This window comes from Monodelphis domestica, chromosome X (genome assembly GCF_027887165.1).
Source record: "Monodelphis domestica isolate mMonDom1 chromosome X, mMonDom1.pri, whole genome shotgun sequence".
NCBI classification, from domain to species: Eukaryota; Metazoa; Chordata; class Mammalia; order Didelphimorphia; family Didelphidae; genus Monodelphis; species Monodelphis domestica.
Window position 1 is genome coordinate 53,518,633 of NC_077235.1, and position 12,214 is coordinate 53,530,846.

At 49.5% G+C, this 12,214-nt stretch overlaps 1 protein-coding gene across 1 annotated transcript in view; it reads right to left on the reverse strand.

Moving 5' to 3' along the window:
• Nucleotides 1–7,574: 7,574 nt before the first annotated feature.
• XPNPEP2 (X-prolyl aminopeptidase 2) overlaps nucleotides 7,575–12,214 on the reverse strand; it is a 48,036-nt gene continuing 43,396 nt past the window's right edge. The window contains exons 16-21 of the mRNA XM_001373697.5: nucleotides 11,942–12,011; nucleotides 11,009–11,113; nucleotides 10,303–10,362; nucleotides 9,617–9,693; nucleotides 8,997–9,086; nucleotides 7,575–8,063 (exon numbers count right to left, since the gene is read on the reverse strand). Coding sequence (XP_001373734.3) covers nucleotides 7,869–8,063; nucleotides 8,997–9,086; nucleotides 9,617–9,693; nucleotides 10,303–10,362; nucleotides 11,009–11,113; nucleotides 11,942–12,011 — 597 coding nt within the window. The 3' untranslated portion in view covers nucleotides 7,575–7,868. The remainder of the gene's footprint in view (nucleotides 8,064–8,996; nucleotides 9,087–9,616; nucleotides 9,694–10,302; nucleotides 10,363–11,008; nucleotides 11,114–11,941; nucleotides 12,012–12,214) is intronic.

Consider the following 12,214-nt stretch of genomic DNA (forward strand, 5'->3'; position numbering starts at 1 on the left):
CTGTAGAGGCTGCCGTAGGACAGCCAGGGCCCTCTGACTTCATGGCTGGCGAGCCACAGTATGAGGGCTGTGGACAGCTGACTCCACTGGGGTGGAGCGTTTGCCTAGAGGTGGCCTCATGTGGCCCTCCAGAGCCCTTCCAGGTAGGCAGAGGCAGGACTGCACACTCAAAGAGAGGCTGTTGGAGCTCAAATCAGAGAACCTGAATTCAGATCTTGCCTTTGCCACTTGCTAGCTCTGGGTCCACAGGCAATTCACTGCCCTCCTCAGGTCTGTCTCTTTCTCCCTCCTCTATCTCCATCTCTCCGTCTCTCTCTGCCTTTCTCCTTCTCCATCTCTGTCTCTGTCTTTTTCTCGGTCTCTCTCCCTTAGGGTCTCAGTTTCCTCCTCTGTAAAATGAGAAGGTTCAACTGAGTGACTTCTCAGGTTCTTTCCAGCTCTAAATCATTCAGCAGGCCCTTTGGAAGCTGCTTTACTGGGCTTAACCGGGCACCATAGTAAACAAAAAAGAAGCAGCAAAAATAGTCCCTGCCTTCAAGGAGTTAACCTTCTGATGGAATGTAAATTCTAATTCTAATCTATGATCATTATTCCTTATTTGACAAGTTAGGAAACTGAGGCCCATCAAGGTTTAGAGACTTGTCCAAGGTCCCATGGGAAACTAGAGACATAGGCAGGATTTGAACACAGGTCTTCTCCTAATTCTAGCTGCAGAGAGGCCTGGCAAGGTAGCCATTGGTCTGAAAAATATTGGGGCAAAGGAGCAAGGGGGATAGGGAGGCAGCAGTTATTGGACCACGGTAGTGCCAGTCAGTAGTATACTTCGGCCTTCCAGAAAACAGATGTCCTTTTGCGCTCCATGAAGAAGGGCCTAGCTTCCAGGAATGCAGAGATGCCCTCTGCTCTGTCAGAACACGTCTGGACTCCACTGCTCTCTTTGGGGCCCCCTGCTTGGGAAGGATGTCTCTGAGTTGGACCACGTCCAGAGGCGGGTGGGCATACAGGCTGTTCAAGGGACTCGAGGTCATGCCAAGGTGGGACTGTTGGAAGGAAATGGGGGTGGGGACGGGAAAGAAAGCTGGCTTCAAGTCCTTGAGAGACAGTCATGTGAAGGAGGGATTCCGGGGCTTCTGCTTGGCCCCAGAGGCTAGGCCAGATGAGTGGCTACTGCCCAAGGCAACTTTAGGCTGGAGTCCAGAAGAAGCCACTAATGCTTAGCCCAGTTCCTGGCATGTGGCCAGGAAGTACTATAGCAAGAACCATGCAGGTAAGAGGCCATCCCGAAGAGGAAGGACCTGCCTCTGCAGCCGTGGCATCCTCATCCTCATCCATGCCTGGAAGTTTCAAAGCCAAGGTTGGATGCCTGGCCCCAGGGAGGGTTTACGGATGCTGTTTGGGCACTGGTTGGCCTCCTAGCTCTTGAGTGATTCTGGGCCACTTTCCATGGGGGCACTGTCATTCTCTCTGTCTCTTACTTTGGCTTGGCTTCCCCTGGGCCAAGTGAAGGGCAGAAAATGGGTCTGTCCCCATGGCCAGGACTTCCTTGGGGCTCAGTGACCCCACCCCAGCCAGCTCAGGGTTCCTGTTTCACAGAGAAACAGGGAAGTGAGGAGACCTGGCCCTAGCACCAGGGGAGCCCCTCCCTCTCCCAGCTGTGCCAGGCCAGCCCCCACTAGGGGAGGAAACAGTTGCCGTTATATCGTCTCCAGTTCTGACTTGGTTTTTGGCACCGAGAGTGGCCAGCTCGTGATTTGAGGAAGTGCCCGATGAGTTGGTGAAATTCCCGGGGCCTTGGTTACCAGGGGAGGGGCAGCTAGCAGCTTTGGGATTTGGTTCTCCCTACTCCCAGTCTTGTGAACCTTCTTTGCCCTCCATCTTAGCTCTGCAGCTATAGAAGGACTGAACCGGAAGGCTGCTTAGATGCCAGTTATAGTTCAAGCTCCTGATTTGTCATGTCCTAGAACAAAGCTCCAGAATCCCAGAACCTGGGGATTACAAGGAACTTCCAAGGCTATCTGGTCCATCTTGTATCTGAGCAGGGAACCCAACAACATACCGAAAAATGTGCCATCTGTAGCCTAGGAGTGTAGAAAGAGGCCTGGCCACTGGCCACTGTCACGTATTACCTGGGTGACTTTGGACAGGTCATTCGCCTCTGGGCCGCCATGGCCTCTGAGGGCCCTTTCAGCTCCACAGTGGTGATCCGATTGAAGATTTTCAAGAGGGAGAGCTCGCTAGCTTGGAAGACAGCCTGGGTCACTTCTGGACAACTTGAATTCTCAGGAAATTATTTCCCAGCTGAAATCAAAATCTGCCTCTCAGCCCCTTCCATCCATTGTTCCTTATTCTGGCCTCTGGGCCCCAGAAGGACAGGTTTAATCCTCCCATCGCATGCCAGAGCATTACAAGGTGGAGAGTACCTGCGGCTCCCTGGGTGTGGGACTCCCCTCTACGAGGCATCTCTGGCTTCCAGCCACGGAGAGATGCCTGACACCCAGAGACCTTCCATGACTTGGCCATGGCGGATGGCCAACAGATAAACATCAGAGGAGACATTTCTGCCCAGGTGTTCCTGGCTCCAAGTCCTTGGGAACACTTGGGCAGGAGGAGACGCCCCAGCAAACCCATGTCCAATGTCTACACAGATGCACATTTCACAAGCTAGGAAAGACGTCATTCTGGACTGCCTTGGAGCCATCTCCCCTCTCTTGACCTCTGACACTACTTGGAAATGACAAGCCCTAGACAGAATGCCATTAAAAAAACCTCTTACTTATGTCTTAGAATAAATACCAAATATTGGTTCCAAGGCAAAATTGCTTAAAGTAAGGGCTGGGCCATGGGGGTTAAGTGACTTGCCTAGGGTCACACAGCTAGGAAGTTTCTAAGGCCATATTTGAACCCAGGACCTCCTGTCTCTAGGCCTGGTGCCCTATCCACTGAGCTACCTAGCTGCCCCTAGAATCTCTTTCTTGAACTCCTCTAAGAGGCAGGAACGAGGAAGGGAGACCTATGTTCTTCAGTTTGGATGTTCTTAAGTGTGTACGTGTCATTTCCCTCTGCAGGATGTAAGCTTCTGGAAGGCAGAGATTGTCTTGGTTTTGTCTTTCCGTTCTCAGTGCCCAGTCACATCAGAGGGGCTTAATAAATGCTTTTCAGGTGAACGAATGAATGAAAGTATGGCCCTTTGTATAGTCGAAGGCACTTTTCATGTCTTAGGTCACCCTTCCACTTTCCACCTTCTCTTCTTCAGTCTAAGAGTAAGTGGGAGCCATGAAGCCTCTCTTCTGGGCGTGCTCCACTGCCCTTCCTGAAGTGTGACCTACAGACCTAAGCAGAGAACCATGGGACGATGGCAGCCTTATTTGTGATCATTCATTCCACGTCTACAAAGGCAGCCTGAGATCTTATCAGCTTTTTTGGTTTGGGGCTACTGGGTCAAACTATTGACTCAGAAAGAGCTCACAAGCTCCGAAACCCCAGAGTCCTTTTCATAGACCTCTCATAACCTCCCCTCTCTTGTTCTGGCAAAGTTGACTTTGTGGCTTCCCTGGGTCCATTCTGAGGCCTTGAACCAGGCAACCCTCACTGTTGCATGACCTCGGACAGCCCACGTCTTCTTTCTCCCAGGATGGGATTGCTGATGGGTTGCCTATGATCACAGAGTCTTAGTGTTGGAGGCTCCCTTAGAGGCCATCCAATCCCCCCAGCTCTTGTTCTCAGGGCTCTGCTCAGTGAACTGGACCAAACAGTGGACCAGGTGCAGAATGGACAAGAACCAGTCTTCCTAGGACCCCGCTATAACATCCCAGACCCAACCAAGGTCTTCCAACTGCTAAGTGACAGAGGAGACCTTTGAATCCAACTTCTCTGAGTCTAAAAGAAATGTTCTTCCCACTGGACTGTCCTTGCTCTGCTTGGCCTATCCAGACTTCCAGTTCTGAGAAACTCACTTCCCCCCAGAGGAACATACCACTTTGGAACAGCACTCATTGTAGGATGCTTTTTCTGACCTCAAGATGAAATCTGCCTCGACTACTCTACCTTTTGCAACCAGTTCTGGCTTCTGGGACCAACCAGAGCAATGATGGTACAATGGGAAGAACACTGACTTTGAACTAGGAGGAGCTGGGTTCAGATCTCACCTCTGTTACTTACCAGCTGGGTGGCTTTGGTTGATCAAGTCCCTTAATCTTCCTTGGTCTCAGTTTTCTCATCTGTGAAATGAGAGTTGGATTCGATGACCATTGAGGTCCCTCCCAGCTCTAGATCTATAATCCTAAATCTAGTCTGTCTTCCACATGACAGTCCTGCATTTACTTGAAGATAGCTATCATGTTTGCACCATGCCCCAGATCCTCACATGGCATGATCTCGAGGCACTTCCATATCCTGGCATCTCCTCAGGATGCCCTCTGGTTTGTCAGCGTCCTTTGGAATTCTGAAGCCTTGGGTGAATGGTATCCAGCTGAGGGCAATGGGAGCACTGATTCAGGGGGTTGGGGCTTGATGCTAATAAGGCCCGTGTCTCACGTTTTATCTGGGCTGATGAACTCAGTTCCATTCCTCAGCACTATAATGAACCCCTGATTCTGGCTCAGCATTCATGGGTACACCAATACACCCACTTGGGTGTCTGCCACAAAAGCCACAAGCCAGAGTAAGCAGGCTATGATGGGCTCAAAGCTCTCTTTGTCAGGACTTTCATCAGTGAGCAATACAGGATATGGGGCACAGGTGTGAAATGGGGGAGAGTAAACTCTCATAAGCCAGAGAAGTGGGGGTTGGGGGGAAAGAAGAAGGTTGGAGGTGGGGGAGTGGAAGGGGGAAAGGGCACTACGTGAGACTGGGTGGGCAAGGGGCTCCCATTCTCCTTCAGGTTAGTGGGTGCCTTAGGGAAATCTAGAACACTCCTCTCAACCTGGGTGGTTCCTTCTATTCAAATGAGGACAATGATCCCTGCTATTCCCAGCCAATGGACTCATGGAGAAGGTATCTGTGTATCCTTGGACAAATTTCAATATTGATAACAGCTCTTTTTGTGGTGGAAAAGAATTGGAAATGGAGGGGATGTCTATTGGAGAATGGCTGAACAAGTTGGGGCATATGGCTGTACTGGAATGGAATGTGCTGTAAGAAATGACAAGTAGGAGGATTTCAGAAAAACCTAGAAAGATTTATATGAACTGACGCAAAGTGAAGTGAGCAGAACCAGGGGAATAATTGATATAATGGCAACACTATGGTCAGGACAAACACCTTCGGAAGATTTAGGAACTCTGATCAATGCAATGACCAACCACAATTCCAGAGGATTCCTGGTGAAATATGCTATCTACTTCCAAAAAGAGAGGAGATGGACTTAGAGAGTGCAGAATGAAATATATTAGGGGTGGTGGTGGCGGGGGAGAGTCACAGTCAGTGCCAGAATTTGTTTTGCTTAGTTATACATGTTTGAAAATGGAAAAAAAGGTTGCAATAATGCTCATGGGTTTTGCTGAAATGGTTTTTTTTAAATTCTTTGCCATAAGATATGGATTGCTGGGGAAGGGAAGAGGTTAGGACTGTCATTGGCTCCTGACCCAGATTCCTACTCCAGGTGCCTGATCCTAATTGAATGTGTTTGATGTGGTTTCCATGGAGAAGCTTTTTACAGTACAGAGATCCCTGGACTAGGAACTTAGGCATGACTTGAGTTTGAGTCTTAGTCTTGATGCTAATTTGCTACAGAAGAAGAAAGGACAAATTTTTTTTCTCTCCTTCGGGTGGGGCTTGACCATTTCCCAGGTCCCTCTCAGCTCTGACATTTTGTGTTCTTTTCTAATATTATTCTAGCTCTGACACTTAGTGCTTGAAGCTTTTTCCTAACATTCTGTATTCAGAGGTCCCTCCCAATTGGGACGTTCTCTCTTCTAAATTCCTTCCAAGTTCTGGCATTCCCTGTTCTAAGGTCTTTCCAGTCTTTGCCATTGTCTGTTCTAAGCTACCTTCAGCTCTATAATTCTCTGGTTAGCTCCTCTAACACCCTGTAGAACCCCCCAGCCTTGCCCCTGCCCCATCACCCTTCGGCTTCCTTTCCCCACTCCAGCCTCCTTCCTGCTCTAGCCTCCTCTAGCCTGTTTTGCCCCCTTTCCAGTCTCCTTTCCCCTTAAACTTTTCTTGCACTGCAATTAATTCCAAGGATAGGCAAAGGCTTAGGGCTGGAGAGGGAGCTGTCGGGGGCGGGGGGATAGGAAGGTGGTGGCAACACTTGGCACCAGCTGAAGGCAGAACTGAGCTGAAGAAAGGCTTGGGAGCTTAGGTCAAAAGGAAGCCCCAGCAAGGGATGACACTGTTCTGAGCTGGTTCAAAAGAATTCACCCCTCTTCCCCAACTATGGCTGGAAATGGGGGGAATCCTCCAGAAGCCAAACATGGGAGGCAGTGGGAGGTCCCTGAAGCCAAGGAAACCTTTGCTAGAAAGCCAAAAGGCTGAGGGAGAACCAACTCAGACCAAACAAGTAACAAAGAAGTTACCCAGAGGAGTCCTGGCAGAGACCTCTCCTTGGCTCGTCTTGGCTTAGGGAGGAAGTAGTAACAGAGGTCTGAGCTCTGGATACTCCTTTCTATGACTTGGCATTCTAGGGATGGACCCCAGAGTTCTAGAAGTCTTGGCTGGAATTCTAGAACCCTGGTCTGCTCCTACTTTAAGGTCTTAGACTAGAGATCTAGAATCCCAGGACTCTATATTAGAGTCTTTCATGAGATTCCAAGACAACCCAACCTCCTGCTTCAGTCCTGTCCCAAGAATCGTTTAAGTACCTGAGATTAGAATTTTAGAATCCTATATTTAGATCCTAAATCTAGAGCTGGAAGAGAAATCATCTTGTCCAACTCCATTTTAGAGAAGAGAAAATTAAGATCCAGGAAGGAGAATAAGTCTCCGAGGGTGGGGTTCATACCCAAATCATCTGACTCTAGAACCTGTAGGCTTTCCATTGTGCCACAATGTTTATAACAGCAAAGAATTAGAAGGAAAGTGGGGTACCCAGTGATTGGTCAAGGAAGCCATGGTGTACAAATGTAAGGCAACATAATTACCTTGTAAGAATGACAAATAGGCAGAATTTGGAGAAACTTAGGAAGACTTATATGAACTGATGCTGCAGATGGAGTGAGCAAAATCCAGAACCCCACGTACATGCTGCTCACAGTAATGTAAAGGAAAACAATGGAAAACTTGGAACCAATTGGTGCAGTGACCACTCACGACTTCCGAGGACTGTTAGTGAAACACATTTCCCATCTCTTGGCAGAGAGCTAGCAGACTGTTAATGTGTTGAATGAATGGGGCCTGCTTCATCCTACATGACTGCCATGCTGATTTGTTTTGCTTAACTTGTTACAAGGGAGGGTTCTGTGTAGGGGAGATCATAAGAACAGAGATTTAGAACAAGGAAGGGATCTTTGAGGTCATTTAGTTCAATCCTCAGGCCATTTGACATATGAGAAAACCAAGGCCCAAGAGAAAAACATGCCCAAGGTCACATAAGTAGTAAAGTAGTAGAGTTAGGATTTGAACCCAAGCCCTCTGACTCCAGACAGAGACATCTGTTCTTTTTTTAATTGAGAAATGAGAGCAAATATCAAAAAACCATTTAAAAAAAGTAAATCTTTCATTAGACTCCTAGCCCAAAGGCCTAGAATCCTGGGAAGTACCTGGACTCCTTTGGGCAGAACATCCTGGTCTGGGGCCAGGTCAGGAAGTTCAGGATGGAAAAGCCTTGGATTGGGGGGTGGGGAGGGGATGAGAGGAAAATTTAAGCTTTGGAGACTGGTGGCTTGAACTTTCGGTGCCGGCTCAGCCCTGGGGACTCCTCACTCTAGGTTTTAGCCCAGGGTGGACACTAGGGTGGCTGCTACCAGGACGGTGAGTGATGCAGGAAGGTGGGTATAACTGCTGCCGCCAGTTAGGGGTTCAGTGTTCCTCAGGAGCCACTGGTACTCTTCCTCCAGGTTCCGCCGCTGCAGCTCGGGGCCAATTTTCTGCTGGATCGTCTTATAGTACTGGTTCAGGTACTCAAGCTGGAGATTGCCAAGGAGAAAGCAGAACGGTAAGAACCAAGGAGGTTCAAAGCCAAATGATGACACCTCAGGGTCCTATCCCCCAGACCCTCCCCTATGGTTCCTTCCAGGACCCCACTCAGGCCAGACTCTTTGCTTTCCCAATGTGTGAATTACTGAATAAGGACCAGAACCATCCTTCCACCCATTCTCAAGCAAGGACATTTTCACAGAGGCCTTCTTGAGACAGTATTTCTCTCCTGACAAATATGGAAACCATTAGGGACTTCATTGACCACAGTGTCACAGGATCATCGATTTAAAGTTAGAGGCTATTGAATCCAACCTCCTTTTACAAAAGAGGAAACTGAGGCCAGGTCCGTGTCAGAGATGAACCTACTCCCCCTTCCTCCCAAACCAGTGCTCTTTCCACTGGTATTCTGATACCAAGATGGAGGAGAAAGCAATGCCAAGGAAGGCTGGTAAGGTGGGTATGTCTATGCAGCTACTTAGTGAACCCTATAGTGTCAGAACTACGAGAGTCCTTGGGCCAAGAATATTGGATGTCAGATCTAGAACCAAATCTGTAGATCCTCCATTTCTTTTGTTTTATTTGAAACATTTTATTTAATTAATTTAGACTGTTTTCCCATGGTCACATGATTCATGTTCTTTCCCTCCCACCCCTCCCGTAGCCGACGCACAATTCCACTGGGTTTTACATGTGTCCTTGATCCAGACCTATTTCCATATTATTAACATTTGCACTGGGGTGATCGTTTAGAGTCTACATCCCCAATCCTACCCCCATCGACCTATGTGTAGATCCTCCATTTCTGCCTAGGGAGTAGATAGAGGCCCAGAGAAGGGAAGGGACCCGTGTCACCCTCATTGGCTATGGGCAGGACTAACTCTGGGCCAGGGGTAGGGAGGCTTCTAGAATGGGGCTCTTACCTGCTGAGGCAGCAGCAGACTAGTATTGATAAGGTTCCGGCTGTAGGGTACCAGAGACACGACCTCAAAGGCCAGGTAGGACCCACCGTACTGGAGGGCAGAAGAGAAATCGGGAGGAGGCTAAGGAGGTGAAGGCTGGCGGAGGCAGGCGAGGGCAAGCAAGGTCTCTATCCAAATCCACCTCAGGACTAGAGGGGGCCAAGTGGGACAGGGGCTTCTGGGAGCTTGGTTCTCTACTACCAGCTTATAGTGACAGCAGTAATGAGAATAAAGGCTCCTATTTTATTGTATGAGACAGTGAGTACAATGCTCTTCTACCCCTTTCACAGATGAGCAAACAGTCTTAGAGAAGGGAAGCAACTTGCCCAGTCAGAGGAGGGCCTCTTGGCAGTAATTTATTTTCAGTGTAATGAGCTTCCTGTCATTCACAGCTCCCCAAATTTTAGCACCCACCCCTCCCCTCCATCTTCTAAAGGTCTGAGGAATACCACCTGTATTCTAGTAAGCCAAGGAGGACTCACGAGAAATGCTTGTCCAGTGCCTTTCCCTCCTTAGCCACTTAGCCAATGGCCATTGCCACACTTGGCCGTATCCTTGGCATAGGCCCGATGTCAAATTACCTTGGTCTGGGCTTCTACTACCAGGGCCACATCTTCAAGGCGGATTCCAAACTCTCCATCCTGATAGTAACCAGGTTCTGGGGGCAAAGATAAAGCAGTGGGAATCCACAGGGGTGTAGGGGATTAGGGGCCAGCCCTTGGGCCATAGCATGACAGGATCAGAGATTTCCAGTTGCAAGTCTTTTAGAGATCTTCCTGCCCCTGCCTCTACTAGTTTAGAGAATGAAACAGAGACTCAGAGAGGACATTAAGTGACCGGTCACAATAACATAGCTTGGGTCTGAACCCGGCTCTTCTCTTTCCAAGTCTAGTGTCATTTCCTTTATACCCAGAGATAAATCTAGGGAGGTGCCACCTGAACTTCGTCCCAAGGCCACAGAAAAGTAGAAGGGGCAAAACTGAACCCAAGTGCTCTGTCAGCAACAGCGAAGTTGTTTGCGTAGCTAACTCCCTTCCTACTGCACTGAATTTGTCTTCATTTCTTGTATTATTTTCACCTAATGAACTCCAAGGTTCATTAGAAGGGTGTTTCTTGCTACTTTCCCTAGGGCCCAAGTTGCTAATTACAGCTTTGCCTTCCTATCAGGCTTGGGGAGAGACAATCCTCTACTCTCTCTACCCAGCTAGGAAGAGTCATCCCACAGGCTGTAGTTAGGGGAACGGGGGCGGGGGGAGAGGGGGCATACCTATCGATGTGAACATGCCTCTGGTCATAGCAATGTTATTGGACTGGAATCCCACTGGCCCTGGAAGGGGAGGAGAGACACTGTCACCAGGGTATCTTTGGGGCCCAGAGTAGAGTTGGGAGCAATGTGGGAGGCTCAGCACTGGCGAAGGCCACGTGGTGAGGGAGACGAGGGCTCAGAGGAGATGGAAGGTCAGAGGGAGGTAGATGCTTAGTAAAGAGATGACAGGCTCAGGGAAGGGGAGAGGAGGGGAGCTCAGTGCTCGAATTATGGCTTACCAAGAGGATGGTGGGCTCAGTGAGGGCAAGGAGAGACTGATGAAGACATGCCAGGCTAGTGGACGGGGATGGGGGCTCAGGGAGAGCTGGAAGTGCACTTGGTGCTGCCCCAGGCCCAAGGATTTCCAGGAAAGATGGGGCTAGGAATGAGTGAGGAGGGCAGGCAGGGCACTGCCTGGTCACTGGTATCTCAGGACAAGACTTCAAAGGAGAGCTGTCCTGGGTGTGCATATGGTACTGAGGAATTGATTGGGAGCAGCAAGTCAGAGCAGAAAGGGGCCTTAGAAACCATCTAGTCTGACCTCTATATTACAGGTGAGGAGACTCAGACATGTAAAATGAATTGTCCAAGGTCACACAGCTAAGACCCAAACTCAGAGCTCCTGCCTCTCAGCCTAGGATGCTTCCTGCCCTGCCAGGTCACCTACATTCGTGCACGGAGAGGAAGTTGCCAATGCCATGCCCTGTGCCATGTCCATAATTGAGGCCAACTTTCCACAAAGCTCTTCGAGCAAAGGCTTCTACAACTCGCCCTGGAAGAGAAATGGTAAAAAGAGTCAGGGATGCCCAGCTGTGGCTACTAGCCAGGTACTCTTTGGTTTTTCCTCAACCTTCCACTGCTGCCCCCCCCCCTTTGCTTCCTTGTTCCAAGGCCAACCTTCTAGCCACTTTGGACTTATTGGGGTCAGAAGCATCAAGGATGGTGATAACATGGGGGAAGGGGAAGAGGAGGGAGGGCAAGGGAGCCTATGCTAATTGGCTGGCATTCAAGGCTGGCCCCAGTTAGGTCTTGCTGGGCCTCTTTCCTTGACCCATCCAGACTGGTCTTCTTACCACCCCACCCCACCCCTAGCCTTGTTCCCTTCAGTTTGACTCAGGCCCTTCTTTCTCTCTAGCATCTTGGACCTGGCCTTCAAGGTCTTGCCTGACTGTCCCAGCTCCCTCCAGGAAGCCTTTTATGACTACTCCAGGCTCTTTCCTCTGACTTTTGAAACAATCTTGCACTTAATAAAAGGGCTCTTTTCAAGCATTCCCTTAGGATTGGCAGGGGCCTCAGGGGCCAGCTCATCCATCCCCCCATTTTTCACAGGTGGGAAGGTCACCCAAGGGACAAGTGACAAAGTTGGGGTTGGACCTGGCTGGAGTCAGAGGCTTGAGTTGTGACTCCCTATTAGACTGTACCATGAGTAAGGGGTCCAAGTCTCCCACTATGATGTCTTTCGAGTCCTAGGTGAGGGGACATCAATCAGGTAGCATAGGCCCAAGACCATAGAGCCCCAAGGTGGGTGTCCTAGAGGGGAAAGGAAGACCGTAGGCCAATCTGGCCAGCCTCTCAACCCAAAGCTGTGTCTGAGACCCACCTGATGTGGACGAGGGGAAGACGAGTCTACACAGGTCAATGTTTCCCATCAACACTCTAGTGTAGGCTTCCTAGAGGGGATAGGATTGGTTAGCATACAGAAAATCCATGAGGACAGCAGGACCTTGGAGTTGGTAGGCCCATGATGCCAACAACATATTCATGGGAACAGAGAAGAAAACCAGAAGTGGAAGGGACCTTAGACATCACTGAGCCCAACCTCCTCATTTAATGGAAGAAAAAACTGAAGCCCAGACAGGGAAATTAACGTGGC